Raw genomic sequence first — 18,134 nt, forward strand, 5'->3', positions numbered from 1 at the left:
ATCTCCGGTATACTGCCAATCTGCCCAAATCTGCCCTGCCTGTTCACCTCCTCCAATTTGCTGATGACACCTACTTCCTGGCCCTTTATCCTACCCTTCAACAGTCTAAACGTACCCATCAAATCCCACCTCGACCAGTTCACCGCCAGGTGCAACCAGTGGCTCCTTTGCGTCAATCCCTCCAAGACCCAGGCAATCATCAAAAGTCATTCGACCTGATCCTTCCAGCTCCACGACTTTTACTTCACTTTATATGCTCGTCCTATCCACCTTACTCCTAGCCTGAAATACCTTGGCCTCACCCTCGACCATCGCCTCACCTGGAGTCCCCACCTCCTTACAATCCAATACAAAACCCACAATAGACTCTGCCGGGCATGAGGATTGCATCCTTTCACCATCCTTCACACCTACAAATCCTTGATCCACCCTATCCTTTGTTATTCCAGCATCACTTGGACTTCCACCCCTCTCAGATTCTATAAAGCCCTCCAAGTCCTACAATGCCATGCACTCCACCTCATCTTCCGTATTTGCCTTCCATCCTCTACTACTTCATCCCCTTCCCCCATCTTCTTCTTATCCTTGAACACAACCTGTACATCATCCGCTAAATCGATCCTCCCCACCCCCTGGTGCCCCCTTCCTCTCCAGCCCCAGCTGTTGCCGCACCTTTACTGTAGTGTCCCATGTTCTCTCCATCTCCACACCCTCCACCTCCTTTCCCAATGCAACTTCCGGCACCTACCTCTCCCAGACTATAAGCTTCGCCCTGATATCTACTCCTCCTACGAACTCTAACCTCACCTTCTCCCTCCTCCTCATCAGGGCTCTCTCTCCCCTCCCCACCCCCTGAGCAGCTTTCCTCCCTCCTACACCCCCTTACCTGTGGCCCCCTTCTGTGTCTCTGGGCTCCCTCCTGACCTGCCTTCCCTCTCCCACTCTGCCCATCTTCTACCTCTTGGTGTGCCCCCTGCCCTCTATTTTCCTTCCCCCCCCCTCCACCAGCCCCCCCCCCCCCCCACTGCACCTTCCTCTCTTTTCTTTTTCCCTCCTCTGAGACCTCCCATCCCTCGGCAGGTCCCTAACAGCAGTTTTTATTTTTCATGTGTGCTCCATCGCTTGCAGTGATTTTTTTAAGTGTCTCTCTCTCTCTTTGTGTTTTTATACTGTGTCCGACTTTTAACACATGTGTGTGACTCCAGAGTATTTTAAGTGCCCCACAAATTGCTGAATGTGTTATTTTAAATTGATGACGACATTTTTAACTGTCCCCAATGAACGTCTCCATATTGGTGTGTATTTTAACTTCCATTGTCTCCATTTACTGTGTTTTTCTATCCCCTTTTTCCGCCATGTTTAGGTGTAAGTCTCCTCTGGTTATTTGTATTCCACTCGCCTGGAGCGCGGCAGATTGTGCCGCTGCCAGCCCTCCCCTACCCATGTTGGGCAGGGGAATTAAATTACAATAAAGAAAAAGAAAAGAACTGGTAATACAGTGGATGCAGACATGTGTTGCTCACCAATGAACGAAATGTTCAATTCATTATGAGTAAAAGTAAGCCTTGAAGCAAGGATTTTGAGCATCACACCACAATGTTCAAAGTGGCACGATCATCTGTGCTGAAATAAACTCCCACCAGCTGATTATATTTTCATTATTCAAAGTCGATGTTCAATAAAGGAAAGAATAATTAGTAAAAACTGAGCTGGAGCTCAGAATGGCAACTATTTCGATGAATCCAATCGCATTTGTACCGAAGTGTTCCACTACCACCTAAAAACAACATTCGATGTACATAGATAAGGAAGTGTTCCAGAGATGTAAAAAATTCCCGGAATAAGTCATGAGACGTGGTTGCTGCTGAGTCTAGTACAGGTGAATCCAAGTCCCAGATTGACAAACATTTTGATGTACTCTAAGTAATTTCCATGTCCATTAGCTGATTCTTGTAAGTCCAAAAGCAATGTGAAGACTGATCATTTGAAATTACCTTCATCTTCTTTGGTTACTTTCATCAAATAGTCAACCACTTGCAGGCCAATTTCAGACATCAGCACGAACATGTTCTTCATCTTCATTGTCGTGTACGCTGGAGAGAGTGTCGAGCGCATGGTCTGCCATTCTTTTCCTAAAACGCAGAAAAAATTCCTTAATAAAAGGAAGAAAGACTGTTAAGAACTGTGAGTAAGACCAGTTACATTATCCGTCTTGAAATTATTTTATAGTTCTTTTTAGCGTATGACAAAACTATAGCAAATGTGATACATGTGAAATAGACAGAAAAGAAGATATCTACAGCTACATCTATACTCTGCAAACAGTTGTCAAGTGGTCCTGTCGGTCGGAGCACACACTTGGCTTTTTCGAACGTGTGGCTCTCCAGTGTTGAGGGTGCAGTTACGGCTATGATTTCTAACATATCGCACACGGTACTTTATTGCGTGACCCGCAAGTAAATGTGATTAGTATCTGCCCAGAGAGTGTATTGTGTATTGCCTATGGAAATGGGAACCTAGAAAAGATGGTGAGGCTTCGTCCCGCCGTAGCCCGCTGTGGTCCACAACCCCAACAACAGGCCACAGCAGTCCACTCACCCCCCCCCCCCCCCCCCCACCCCACACACACACACCCACCGAACCCAGGGTTATTGTGCGGTTCGGCAACCAACTGACTGCATGTTACGACATAAGATGCAATCAATACCTTCACTGCGCGATAACAACGGTGATGTCACTGATGACAGTGCCACAAAAGCAGAGTTATTAAACACGGTTTTCCGAAACTCCTTCACCAAAGAAGGCGATGTAAATATTCCTGAATTCCAATCAAGAACAACTGCCAAGATGAGAAACATAGAAGTAGATATACTCGGTGCAGCAAAGCAGCTTAAATCACTTAATGAACTACAGGCCTGCGGTCCAGATTGTATACCAGTCAGGTTTCTTTCAGAGTATGCTGCTACAGTAGCTCCATATTTAGCAATCACATACAACCGCTCCCTCACAGAAAGATCCGTATGTAAAGAATGGAAAATTGCTCAAAGCACACCAATGCCCGGAAAGGGAAGTAGCACTAATCCACTGAATTACAGCCCCATATCACTAACGTCGATTTCCAGTAGGGTTCTGGAACGTTTACTGTGTTTGAACATTTACCTCGAAGAAAACGATGTATTGACACATAGTCAAAAAGGATTCAGAAGATATCGTTCTTGTGAAACACAACTAGCCATTTATACTCATGAAGTAATGAGGGCTATCAACAGGGCATATCAAATTGATTCCACATTTTTAGATTTCCTCAAAAGCGTCTCCTTACCAAATTGCCTGCGTATGGAATATAGCCTCAGTTGTGCGACTGGATTGGAAAGTCATCGAGTAAAACAGAAGTAATATCCGGCGTTCCCCAAGGAATTGTTATAGGCTCTCTATTGTTCCTGATCAATATTAACGACTTAGGAGACAATCTGAGTAGCCGTCTTAGATTGTTTGCAGATGATGCTGTCATTTACCGTCGTGTAAAGTCATCAGATGACCAAAACGAATTGCAAAATCATTTGGACAAGATATCTCTACGGTGCGAAAAGTGGAAAGTGACCCTGAATAAAGAAAAGTGTGAAGTTATTCACATGAGTACTAAAAGAAATCAGCTAAATTTCGATTATGCGTTAAGTCACACAAACCTGAAGGCTGCAAATTCAACTACATACTTAGGGATTACAATTACAAATAACTTAAACTGGAACGATCACATAAATAGTGTTGCGGGTAAAGCAAACCAGAGACTGCGATTCACTGGCAAAACAATTGAAAGGTGCAACAGCTCTACTAAAGAGCCTGCTTACACTACACTTGTCCGCCCTATTCTGGAGTATTGCTGTACGGTGTGGGATCCGCAGCAGGTGGGACTGATGGATGACACCAAAAAAGTTGAAAGAAGGGCAGCTCGTTTTGTTTTATCGCGGAATAGGGGAGATAGTGCCACAGACATGATACGTGTATTGGAGTGGCAATCTTAAAACATGGGCGTTTTTCGTTGCTACGGGATCTTGTCATGAAATTTCAATCACCAATTTTCTCCTCCGATTGCGAAAACATTCTGTTGGCACCCTCCCACATAGAGAGAAATGATTATCACGATAAAATAAGTGAAATCATGGCTCGCACAGAAAAATTTAAGTGCTCGTTTTTCCCGCGCGCCGTTCGAGAGTGGAATGGTAGAGACAGCTTGAAGGTGGTTCATTTAACCCTCTGCCAGACACTTTATTGTGAATAGCAGACAAACACGTAGATGTAGATGTGAATAGGACTCTATGCTGATGATATTATGTTTTCAAGTATCTTTGTATGTTTACACCACTTCAACTGAGAAGCAGAATTCATTCATAGAAATTTTATGTTTGTTACACAGTCTGTAGAGGGTCATTTTCCCTCTGATTATTTTAATTTGTGGCATTTATTTGAAATTTGTGGCATTTATTTTCGATGCCACTTAGCAGAATTAATATTCTCTCTGCAGCGTATTTTGCGCTGGCTGATTAAAATTGTTTGTCCGCAGCTCGTGGTCGTGCGGTAGCGTTCTCGCTTCCCGCGCCCGGGTTCCCGAGTTCGATTCCCGGCAGGGTCAGGGATTTTCTCTGCCTCGTGATGCCTGGGTGTTGTGTGATGTCTTTAGGTTAGTTAGGTTTAAGTAGTTCTAAGTTCTAGGGGACTGATGACGACAGATGTTAAGTCCCATAGTGCTCAGAGCCATTTGAACCATTTGATTAAAATTGTTTGCTACACTCGATCTCGAACCTGGGATCTTCGCCTCTCATGAGCAAGTGTTCTGCCAACTGAGCTATTCAAGAATGACTCACGACCCGCCTTCACTGCTTTACTTCTGTCAGTACATTAACACCTATCTTCAATACTTCACAGATGTTCGCCTGCATACGTTGCGAGACTAGCACTCCTGGAAGAAATGATAGTACGGAGACATGGCTTAGGCACAGCCTGTGGAGATGTTTTCAGAATGAATTTTCACTTTCTAGCAAAATGTGCACTTATTTGAAACTTCCGGAAGATTAAAACTGTGTGCCAGACCAGGAATCGAATGTGGAATTTTCCTGTTAAAGGCAAAGGTCTCATGTTCAAGCCCTGGTCCGACATACCGTTTTAATCTGCCTGAAAATTTCAATGTCACCTTATTGGATAATGACTTATTGCAAATTTTCTTGAGGGGTTTCATTTGCTTTCTCTGCAAGGAGTTCTCTTGTTTCTCGGTGATTATATTATTGCTGTCATCAGCAAAGAGAATTTTTTTCCATGATTAACACTGCATGGAAAGTTATTGGTGTACATATGGAACAATATTGGTCCTACTATGCTACCCTGAGAAACCTTTATATTAATGTGTTTCTTACAATTTTGTCACTGAATATTTGGCTTTTTCTGACGTTTGTGTTACCTCTACTCTTTGTACTATATCTGCTAGGTATGACTGGAAACAGTCATTAGCTCCATCTTTTATTCCTCATGATGCTAGCTTATTTAGTAGAATCTTATGGTCAACAGTATCAAAACTCTCAGAAAGATATAAGAGTATGCGTATGACTGCCTGATCCTGGTCAAGTGCATCACTTACCAATTTTGTGTATTCTCCTATGGCTGATTCAGTATCTCTGACGCTTCGGAATCCAAACTGTGGTTCACTTACAGTGTTGTATGTATTCAAGTAATTAGTTAATCTTTCTTTCCTAAATGGTCCTATCATTTTTGCGAATGATGGCCATAAGAAACTGGGAGTCTAGTGCTCTGTGTGTTCTGCATTACCTTTCTTTAGCAGAGACACTACACTGGCTGTTTTGAATCCTCAGGAAACTTTCCTGATGTGAAAGACTCATTAATTAAGTTCTTTAAGGGAGATTGTATACCGAACCCTGTGCGCTTGTTGCAGCACACGTGTTGGTTCATCATCGAAGCCTACCGACTATTTTAGGGTTCCATACCTAAGTCACTATAAAGGGGAAACACAGGACCACTTTGTTTTCAGTTTGTCTGTCCGTCTGTAATGACACATTTTTCTCAGTAACGTGTAGAGGTATCAAGTTGAAATGTATGTAAAACATTGAGATTGGCGGTCTCTTAAAGATGTAAAAAAATTAAGCTTCCGAGTCAATGCGATCTAAAGATATGGCCATTTATGTCACATATTTTGATGCAAACTCACTCATTATAATCTGTAGATTATAAATGAACCACCTACGTCACAGAACAATGTCAGCCAATGAACAGAGAACGACGTTGCCAGAGCTGGACTGCAGTGCAGAGCACGGACGAGTGTCTTCAGTTTTAGAAACGTTCGGTCATAAATAAAGTAATTGAACAAAAGCAATGTCTTGATAGCGTACTTTCTTTCATAGAAAGTTTGGAAAAAGCATTCTTCATACCAATTGCTTCATATTTTATTAATTAATTAAACCAAACAAGCAATAAGCCTTCTAATTCAGGCAATAGCAAGGAAAGGTGTTTTATATCATTCTCACTAACCGCTTTTTCGCAATGAAGAACAGCGGTAATTGCTTATTTCCTATTGTACTTCGATGAAACGGGAGTAATTCATAATCATACCAACAGTGTTTGTCGGTATTTTGCGTGATATTTAAAGTCCTTCGGGTGATACATTTAACGACGAGTTGCGTCAGCGTAATGGTTAAAGTGTGTGGCTACTATGCAACAGGTTCTGAGTTCAAACCTTGATCTGTACTTAATATTTTCTTTATTATAAAAACAATATCGAAGTGTCTTACTTCATGAATTTTATTCGTTTGAATGTAATATTTTGAAATTTCTAGTGGCAACTAAAACAATACAGAAAGTATACACTATGGACTTTTACCTCTGCAAACTCTTCAAAATTTCGTGCAGTGGTTTACTACATCTAATGCTCCACAATAACTGCGTTGAACATCGAAACAAAATTAAGTCATTTATGGGGGGAAGGTATCAGTCAAGAAGATGTGTAAAAATCAAATTTTTGGGCCAAATAGTTTTTGTGAAATCGAATGATAAAGTGTGTCAAAGCAGTCGAAACACCATGTGTCTGCACAGGCGAGCAGTGCAATGATGACAAAACCGCGCACATCGCGGAGTGCGGGGAGCACGTCTCTGTAGCAGCGAAAGGGTTAATGCGGCCGTGGTGGCTTTACTTCATAAACTGCGCGCTCTCCCCTAAACGTAAGTTTGCGAACTATACTATGGCGCTGCTTCTCTTGGCGCGTACAACTGGCAACGCAGCAATCTCCCGCGTCTGGCCGGGCATGCACGAACCGCCAAGATAAAAGAATTGAACTATAGTCCGAAATGATCGGCTAGATGACAGGCTGTAGCGCTGGGTATGTCACGTCGTTCCCTTCACCCTATCTTACATGACGATCTTAAGTTTCACCCGTACAAGATAATGATCGTCCTGCAGCTTAGTGAAGGGGATTTTGTGCAGAGCAGAGAGTTTTGTCGCGTAATGGACGAAATTTTTACAGAAGATGGAGATGCTACAGTCCTCATGAGTGATGAAGCACATTTTCATGTAGACGGTTACGTCAACGTTCAAAATTGTCGGTATCGGGCGCCAGAGAACCCACATGAATTACACCAAAGACCTCTCCACAGTTTAAAAGTAACAGTGTGGTGCTGCACTTCAAGGATGGGGCTTGTTGGAACCTATTTTTTTTTTTAAGAGGAAGGAACTGCAGTTACTGTAACATCAGCGCGCTATGGTAAAATGTTAAACAACTTTCTTCGTCCAGAACTGGAAAGGCGTCAAGTGAACATCAGAGAAATATGTTTTCAGCAGGACGATGCCACAGCTCACACGGGGAGAGCGCCAAAGAAGTGCTTCGACAAATGTTCCCAGGACATGTTATTTCGAGATATGGTGGTGTTTACTGGCCCCCTCGCTCAACCGATTTGTCGATGTGCGACTTCTTTTTGTACGGATATTTAAAATCAAAAGTCTACATGAACAACCCTCGCACAATCGACGACCTGAAGAATTCCATTCGTCAGGAAATTGAAGCCGTGACGAATGAAATGTTGGAGAGAGCCATGCGTAACTTTCGGGAGAGGCTCCAAATTTGTATCCAGCAAGAAGGTTGTCATCTCCAAGACATTATTTTTCGAAACTAATTAAGTATGTGTATTTCAAAACCATTAAAAAATCTATCACTTGATGCTTGTTTTTTATTATTTTTATCAAACCGTGTCCCAGTCATTCAATAGTGAAAAACATGCGTTTCCTCTGCTCCACCCTGTATATAAAAACATAGGGGATAACTGTAGGGATTGCAGTTGACCCTTAACATAAACAAATGTAGCGTATTGCGCAAGAATAGGTGGAAAGAACGGTTATTGTTTCTTAACACCATGTTGAACAATCACTAGACTCAGTCACTCCGTTAAATATCTGGGAATATGGGTACGAAACGAATCACAGTAGAATGATCAAATAAATCGTAGAGAGGGCAGGTACCAAACAAATTTATTGGCAGAATCCTCATGAAGTGTTGACCATCCACTATGAAGGTAGCTCTACAAAACGCTCGTCTTTGACTCTTATGAGATCGAATTTACTGATACAATACAACAGATCTAGAGAAGGACAGTCTGTTTCGTGGAAATTTGTGTGGTAAGGTCTTGTGGAACCAAACTGCTGAGGTCATCGGTCTCTAAGACTACACACTACTTAATCTAACTTAACGCTGTGGCCAACACACACACACCCGAGGGAGGACTCGAACCTCCGACGAGGGGAGCCGCACGGACCGTGACAAGTTTGTTTCGTCACGGGTTCATTTGTACACTCGAAAGCCTCGCGGAAATGGTCGTCCGAACTCCAGTGCCAGGCACTTCAAAAGAGGTGTTGAGCATCTCGATATGTTTCACTGTTCAAATTCCGAAAACATACTGGAAAGAGTCACCCAATGTCGGGTACAGCGGAGTTTTACCCTCACAAGGCTAATCTGCCTGAAATAATAAATTCTGCAACAGTGCGGTAGTTCCATACAGTGTCAAGGTCGTTTTGCCTTCAGTGTAAGCCAGTCTCTCTTTGAAACCGCATGTGATTGTAGTAAGGGTGTTTTCTGTTACATTATTGACACGATAGAACAAACTATAGAAGTAAGCCAATTGTGATGGATTATTGTCGTATATAAAGAATACTCCCTAACAAATTAAGATCTACCAAGCTCAATAACGAGAAATTTTAAAGTCTTCATGTTACCTGCACAAGAACACAGGTTACACCTTGTATCAACAAATATTGCTGTATTTTTCCACAATGGTCTCATTTTCTGCGTCTTTATAAATGTATGCACATGGGACTATTTTGCCTCATAAACGTGTCATTATTTCCGCTCAGTTAATTCATTAGTTTAATTGATATTTTATTGCGAAATTGTGAAGAACACATTTTCGTGGCTTCTTTTGAGATGGTCAGTACATACAAAGGGGAAAAAGGCAAGTGCTTTGTGGTCTGAGGAAGATATGAAACAAGCAATAACAAGTGTTCTAGGGAGCTTGTCTGGATAATGTGTGCTACTTCGTTTCTAAAGTGTGCGTGGGTGCAAAAAGGACGAAAAATGTTCACTTGTGGTAAGTGCTTCCTATTTTGACTCTGAAATACACTGGGCAAAGTAGCCCCCTTAACTGGGCAGAATTGTCGCACTACTTTCATATATTATGCTTTCTGCCTTCTTTAGATGTTTGTTTAACACTTTGTTCGTGTAAAAGAATTTCGGCCTTTAATATGCTGAAATGTATTCACAATCAAAATACTGTAATGTATCACACTAACAGATTTTGTTTTAAAAGGGTTCATGTAGTATTATATGAAGAGCTTATTTCAATAGTAGTACAAGCCCCTTTTTGTTCATTTTGAGATACAAAGTCCTAAAGTTAAATGAGCGCTGAAGACTCTGCAATTGAGATACGAGAAATATTCAAGCATATGGCTTCTTGCTAGAAATGAACCTTTCGTTCTGTTTGTTTGGATCATTAATTTGAGAAGCATTATAGGCAGAAAAGTGGTAATGGACTTGTACCACTATTGAAATAAGCCCTTCATATAGGGCTTATCGTTGAAATGAGTGGAACAGCCCTGGTGTACCCTATTGCTTCTACATATATCTAGCGAAAAGACCATGAAGGCAACATCAGAGAGATTCGATTTCGCACGGAGACTCCTCAACAAATGTACCACTCAAGATTCAAACAGCAAAGTAGGTGGCACTTTTGACTTAGCATCTCTGGAGGAACATTGTTAACAGTCATTTTCTGAATATACATTATATATTTTTGTCTTTGTGCCATGCACGCCCTTTACTGATTGTTGATTATGGATCTACAGAATAGACAGTGGATCTTATTTTCATTTAGTGTTCACTAAAGAGATATGCAAGTAACTTCCACAGTCAAGCTATTAGCTACTGACCTGTTAGGCAAAAGAGCATCCTCTTGAACAGAGGATTAGCTCTATCGGTGACTCCAAATGGCAAGTGATCGGTGAAGTGGTCGAAGTCTTTGACGGTGACTGCGCGAATGATCTCTGGATCGTTGATCATAAAGACTGGTTCTCGGAAGTAGAAAACTCCTGCGTATGCATGTGGCTGCAGTTGGCGGTAGAGACTCAGCACCCTCTCGGACAGGGCTTCGCGAGCCAGGACCACAGGGAGCATGTTGCCCACGAAGGGCACGGACGGTAGGTACGGAACGCCTCGGCGCGCGAAGTGCGTGCGGTAGCGGTAGAACCACAGGAGCACCAGCGAGGCGAGGAACACCGCCAGCGACGCCATCGCTGTCCAGCAGTCGGCCACCATAATCTGTAGGAGGAAAGTCGCATACCAGTCACCAAGCAAAGTGCTGGCTGGGAGACCTGTAGGGGCAGGTCCAGCTACCCTGCTAATCGTTGCCAGCCAAACACTGAATGTGAATTTTCTTTTTACTATTTGATTTCAAAATAGACTACCTGCTAATCGAGAGACACCGCACAATCATGCATTAGCGACTTCCGTTACGTGGACGGGTTACAGCAGACATTAATAAACAGAATACTTATTTTTTGTATTCATGGTATCCTGCAACCTGTACGAAGTTGATGAATGACATTTGCATGATAAAAAACAACAATAAAACAACCAGCCTTATCTACGCTCAGTCGCAAAAGTATTCGGACAGCACGTAACGGCGCATAATTTTGCAGTTTGCCGCATGAACAAATACAGAAATTGCACTTTGTAATGTATTTGGGCCTCTGGGTACGATGTCGCAACGTGAAACACGCGTCAAATATGAAGAATTGTTGTTGGACATGTGTCTGTTACGTCATATTTCCTGAAAATGGCATGGGAAGGTGCAAGAAATGTATTCGGACAAAGGCGGACAACGTGAGGGAATAGTTCATTCCGAGACGCACAGAGGGTGAAGCGACTGCAGTGTGTCCGACATTTCCGCGAGACGATAGCGATGATTAGTAAACACGTATCGCGAGCCTGTGCAGGTCGACGATGGGACGCAGAGGGAAGTGTTCTACGTTCGAGCAAAGGCGACTTATCGTTTATCATCACGCGAAGGGGAAAACCTGCAGGGAAATTGCCGCAATAGTGAACATGAAGAAAAGTACAGTTCACGACATTATTAAACGGTTCGAGAGAGAAGACCGATTGGAATTCCGTTGCAGTACAGGACGGCCACGGACATTTTCACAGCGAAATGAACGTGTGATTGTGCAAAAGGTACAACAGAATCCGAAAATATCTGCCACACGAATTGCAAGTGAGGTGGAGGGAGACCTTGGTATAAAAGTTCATCCCGAAACCGTGAGGGGAGTACTACGACGATCGCAGTACCGTGGTCGAGTGGCACGGCGAAAGCCATTCATAAATGCAGTGAACCAGAAGAAACGTGTGCAGTTTGCGAGGGAATACGCCGAATACGATCAGGCTTGGTGGAATCGGGTGATATTTTGCGACGAATGTAAATTTACATTATGGCAAAGCGACGGAAAGGCAAACGTGTGGCGAAAGACCAATGAAGAGCTGAATCCCAGGAACTTCAAACCAACAGGAAAGTTTGGAGGTGGGAGCATCATGGTGTGGGGATGCATGTCCGGCAATTGAGTGATTTAGTATTCATTGGTGATACGACGAACGAGGAAGCGTATTTGAATATACTGCGAGGACATTTGAAGCAGAGTGCACGACATGTAGGTATTGCCAACAACTTTCATTTTTATCAGGATAATGATCCCAAGCATACCGCGCATATTGTACAAATGTCGTTGCTCTTCAATTGCCCGTAAGTATTGCACCCCCCCCCCCCCCTCACCAATCACCAGACCTTAACCCAATCGACCATTTGTGGGATAAATTGAAACGGACTCTCCGCGCGGACAACATCTATACGAAGGAGACCTTGAAAGAGAAACTGCGCCAAGAATGGGCAAATATAGGCCCAGATTTCACGAAAAAAACTCGTGGAAAGTATGCCTAATAGATTGGAGGAGGTACTGAAAATGAAAGGTGGAACCACAAGGTATTGACATTTTCGTCGTACAACTTATGAACATTTATTGGACAGTGTCCGAATACTTTTGTAGCAGCAGGGTGTGCAGGATGTTTCATTTTTGTTGTTAATTTTTCTGTTCTTTATGTTTTGGAAACGAAATAATACAATAATTCTTTTGTAATTAATGTTGTTACGCATATATATTGCTAATAAATATGTTTGGGTTTCATAGTCAGTGTTTCTCGAGTACTCATTGTGAAACTTCCCATTGTCCGAATACTTTTGCCACTGAGTGTATGTATATAAGAGGGTCATTCGGAAAGTAAAGAACGTTTTGTTTTGACACGTGACCGCGTCCCACTGACCACAATCGCCGATCGACCACTGACCTTGGTACTCATCCACTTCAGTTTTGACGGCAGCTATGATCCAATACGCTTGCTCCTACTGCTTAGCTGTGTGACTTCAAAATGTGAGAACAAATTGACGACCCCGCCAAGTGTGAGGTGCGCAATGTTATCCTCTTTTTAAACGTGCAAAAAGTCCGACCTGTCGAAATTTATGGACAGATAACTGAGGTTTATGGTTATGCAATGAACGAAACATCAGTCCGGAAGTGCTGTATTATTTATAATGGCGGACGGAAGAATCTTCACGAAGATGGCTCTAGCCGGCCCTCTGTGATGATTGACGTACTCAAAACGAGGACTGCAACGAAAATCCAAGAAGACAGGCGTTTCATAATTGGTGGAACGCACTCATTTTTTGCAGAAAATGCCAAATTCAGAAGAAGACAAAATCCCCAAGACTGGCTAAGTTTCACGGAAGCTCGAAATACACGGACATCAATGCGAGAAAACCCAATGATATTCTGGTCATAATTATGTAAAGTACACCAGTGGCAAAAACAGAATACCGTCACTGCACGATAGCGATGGAAATATTACCGATGATGATGCCACTAAAGCGGAGTTACTAGATACAGTTTTCCGTAATTCCTTCACGAAAGAAGACGAGCCGGCCGGTGTGGCCGTACGGTTCTAAGCGCGTCAGTTTGGAACCGCGTGACCGCTACGGTCGCAGGTTCGAATCCTGCCTCGGGCATGGATGTGTGTGATGTCCTTAGGTTAGTTAGGTTTAAATAGTTCTAAGTTCTAGGGGACTGATGACCTCAGCAGTTAAGTCCCATAGTGCTCAGAGCCATTTGAACCATTTTGAAAGAAGACGAAGTAAGTATTCCAGAATTCGAAACCAGAACAACTGTTAGCATGAGTGGCATAAAAGTAGATATCTTAGGTGTTGCGAAACAACTCAAATCACTTAAGAAAGGCACATCTTCCGGTCCAGATGGTATACCAATCAGGTTCCTTTCAGAGTATGCAGACACAATAGCGCCTTTCTTAGCAATCATATACAAGCGCTCACTTGACGAAAGATCTGTTCCTAAAGACTGGAAAGTAGCACAGGTCACACCAATATTCAAGAAAGGAAATAGGAGTAACCCATTGAATTACAGACCCATATCACTGACCTCAATTTGCAGTAGGATTTTGTAGCATATACTGTACTGAACATTATGAATCACCTTGAAGAAAATGACTTATTGATACATAACCACAACGGATTCAGAAAATATCTTCTTGTGCAACACAGCTAGCTCTTTATTCCCATGAAGTAATGAGTGCTGTCGCCAAGGGATCTCAGATCGATTCCATGTTCCTAGATCTCCAGACGGCTTTTGATACTGTTCCTCACAAGCGACTATTATTCAAATTGCGTGCATATGGAATATCGTCTTAGTTGCGTGACTGGATTCGTGATTTCCTCTCAGAAAGGTCACAGTTCGTAGTGATAGACGGTAAATCATCGAGTAGAACAGAAGTGATATCTGGCGTTCCGCAAGGTGGGGTCATGGGCCCTCTGCTGTTCCTGATTTACATAAATGATCTAGGTGATAATCTGAGAAGCCCCCTTAGACTGAAACTTCCTGGCAGATTAACACTGTGTGCGCGACCGAGACTCGAACTCGGGACCTTTGCCTTTCGCGGGCAAGTGCTCTACCATCTGAGCCACCGAAGCACGACTCACGCCCGGTCCTCACAGCTTTACTTCTGCCAGTATCTCGTCTCCTACCTTCCAAACTTTACAGAAGCTCTCCTGCGAACCCCCTTAGACTGTTTGTAGATGACGCTGTAATTTACCGTCTAGTAAAATCGTCAGACGATCTGTTCCAATTACAAAATGATCTAGAGAGAATTTCTGTATATGCGAAAAGTGGCAATAGGCACTAAACAAAGAAAAGTGCGAGGTCATAAACATGGGTGCTAAAAGAAACCCGATAAATTTTGGGTACACGATAAATCGCACAAATCTAAGGGCTGTCAATTCGACTAAACACCTAGGAATTACAATTACGAGCAACTTAAATTGTGGGGAAGGCGAAACTAAGACTGCGCTTTGTTGGCAGAACACTTAGAAGATGGAACAAACACACTAAAGAGACAGCGTACATTACACTTGTCCGTCCTCTGTTGGAATATTGCTGCGCGGTGTGGGATCCTTACCAGGTAGGAATGACGGAGGACATCGAAAAACTGCAAAGAAGGGCAGCTCGTTTCGTGTTATCGCGCAATAGGGGTGGGAGTGTCACTGATATGATACGCGAGTTGAGGTGGCAGTCACTGAAACAAAGGCGGTCTTCTTTGCGGTGAGATCTATTTACGAAATTTCAAACTTTCTCTTCCGAAAGCGAAAATACTTTGTTGACACCCACCTACGTAGGGAGAAATGATCATCACAATAAAATAAGAGAAATCGGAGCTCGAACGGAAAGATTTAGGTTTTCCTTTTTCCCACGCGCCATTCGAGTGTGGAATGGTGGAGAAGTAGTATGAAAATGGTTCTATGGTATGAATCCTCTGCCAGTCACTTAAGTGTGAATTGCAGAGTAACCATGTATATGTAGATGTAGACATTCCAAGAACTGTGTCGTACGAGACTGTTACAGCAGATCTGGGCTTAAAAAAAAGTGTGTGCCATGTGGGTTTCTCGAATTTTGTCAGAGGAACAGAAAACCAAACGAATGCCAGCTGCATTGACATTTCCCAGTCGCTATGAAAAGAATGGTGATGAATTTTTAATGCAGATTGTCACTGGTGATAAGACTTGGATATCACATTTACACCAGAAACAAAGTACCAGTCACTGGAATGGCATCACTCGCAATCCCGAACGAAACAATCAACAACAACAATAACAACAAAATTGAGCACCAGAAAGATTATGGCTACGGTGTTCTGGGATCGTGAAGGTGTCCTGCTCTTCCACTACATGTCCAGAGGTGAGGCCACAAATGCAGCGGCCTCCTCTCAGACGCTTCAACGACATCATCGCAACATTAAAAACAAGCAGCGCTGATTGCTGACCACTGGAGTCATCTTCCTTTAAGATAACGCACGTCCGCATGCAGTGGGGTGACACAGGACTTGCTTCAACGGTTTCAGTGGGAAACGTTTCAACATCTGCCACACAGTCCGTACTTAGCTCCAAGTAAGTATCACTTATTTACCAAATTGAAAGATTTTTTTCAGTGGACAACGCTACAGAAGTGGTGATGAACTTAAGAAACCGCCAATCAGTGGTTCAAAAATTTGGCGGCAACTGAGTATGCAGAAGGCATAGAAAAGCTAGTAAGATGGTACAAGTGCCTACTTTGAACTGTGGCTACGTAGAGAAGTAGCTTGGGTATCAAATTGTATGTAAAATACAGTTCCGTTTAATTATATCCGATATAAATTTCTGCAAAAGAAGACGTTCTCTACTTTCCTAATGACCCCCGTACATAACAGCGTCAGTCGCCAACAGTGTTCTTAGTCTGTAAAAAGCAGTGGGACTACAAAACCTGTCAACCAACCAAGATACTGATTATTATGAGAGGCATAATGAAATCTTTTACATAGTCAGAATCAGAGATTCAATTGTACATGACACACAGATGCGACAGAAACACTATTCACTGGACTAAATAATGTAAAAAACTCTCATCTAGTAAAAACGACTCTGTGACTGAGGCATTATCAGCTGTGTTAGTACATTTTGTAGCAAGAACTCCGTATACAGCTCTATCTTGAACCAATTTCATTACGCCCTACCGGTTTCGTGGCTTCTAGTCACATCATTACGTGCATATCTAAACAACAAGAAATAAACAATGATAGTGACTGAACGCCTGTATATCAAAGTAATAACAGACACATGAGCACCTAGTTATGAGAATACATGTGTACTTACAAAACTTAAAACATGTTAAACAACGTGGCGGAGAATATATAAGGCCCAGCCTTGAACGGAATGGACAGTGTCTTGAAAGGAGGATATAAGATGAACATCAACAAAAGCGAAACGAGGATAATCGAATGTAGTCGAATTAACTCAGGTGATGCTGAGGGAATTCGATTAGGAAATGAGACACTTAAAATAGTAAAAGGAGTTTTGCTATTTGGGGAGCAAAATAACTGATGATGGTCGAAGTAGAGAGGATATAAAATGTAGACTGGCAATTGCAAGGAAAGCATTTCTGAAGAAGAGGAATTTGTCAACGTCGAGTATAGATTTAAGTGTCAGGAGGTCGTTTCTCAAATTATTTGTATGGAGTGTAGCCATGTTTGGAAGTGAAACATGAACGATAAATAGTTTGGACAAGAAGGGAATAGAAGCTTTCGAAATGTGGTGCTACAGAAGAATGCTGAAGATTAGTTGGGTAGATCACATAACTAATGAGGAGGTACTGAACAGAATTGGGGAGAAGAGGAGTCTGTGGCACAACTTGACTAGAAGAAGGGATCGGATGGTTGGACATTTTCTGAGGCATCAAGGGATCACCAATTTAGTATTGGAGGGCAGCGTGGAGGGTAAAAATCGTAGAGGGAGACCAAGAGATAATACACTAAGCAGATTCAGAAGGATGTAGGCTGCATTACGTACTGGGAGATGAAGCAGCTTGCACAGGATAGAGTAGCATGGAGAGCTGCATCAAACCAGTTTTAGGACTGAAGACCACAACAACAACAGCAACGTCCGTAGGTCGGATGGGGCATGGTTTAGGTTTCTCCTGTGCCTCATCATGATGGCGTTCCTTCCGTCGGCGACTCATGCTGTACGGAAAGTTGTAAGACTTACCATAAGTAAGTGAAGACTATGGTAGTTTTCGTAACAGCTTTGGTCGGTTAAGGTCATACTCACATTACATGTATATTAGGTGTGTTGCATACCTATTAGGCCTTACCTCATAACGATCGCTTTCTTTATGTATGCGATCAGTGTCATACCAGATTCCTCTGAAAACCGGAAGCGATGAACTGTCTAGAAACTGAGTGAAGGTATATATACAGGGCCGGGTAACCAACGGAACACTTTTTTTCCACCTAATTACCCTCCTGTCTGTTACTTAAGAATGAATAGTATTTACAGCAAAACTCAAATTGTGAATGTTTAATTCCGCTCTTAGTCGAAAATTGTTCATTTGTAACGTGAAACACAGGGATGTTGCAATAAAAATAAAGAAAACGGTACAGATTTATCATACAGCGCTA

The 18,134-nt window shown here is 42.6% G+C and overlaps 1 protein-coding gene across 1 annotated transcript in view; it reads right to left on the bottom strand.

Moving 5' to 3' along the window:
• Positions 1-18,134, bottom strand: part of LOC126458611 (cytochrome P450 9e2-like) — a 68,041-nt gene that overhangs the window by 44,346 nt on the left and 5,561 nt on the right. Inside the window, exons 2-3 of the mRNA XM_050095776.1 lie at positions 10,472-10,859; positions 1,995-2,132 (exon numbers count right to left, since the gene is read on the bottom strand). Coding sequence (XP_049951733.1) covers positions 1,995-2,132; positions 10,472-10,856 — 523 coding nt within the window. The 5' untranslated portion in view covers positions 10,857-10,859. The remainder of the gene's footprint in view (positions 1-1,994; positions 2,133-10,471; positions 10,860-18,134) is intronic.

This window comes from Schistocerca serialis, chromosome 2 (assembly GCF_023864345.2).
Source record: "Schistocerca serialis cubense isolate TAMUIC-IGC-003099 chromosome 2, iqSchSeri2.2, whole genome shotgun sequence".
Classification (NCBI taxonomy): Eukaryota; Metazoa; Arthropoda; class Insecta; order Orthoptera; family Acrididae; genus Schistocerca; species Schistocerca serialis.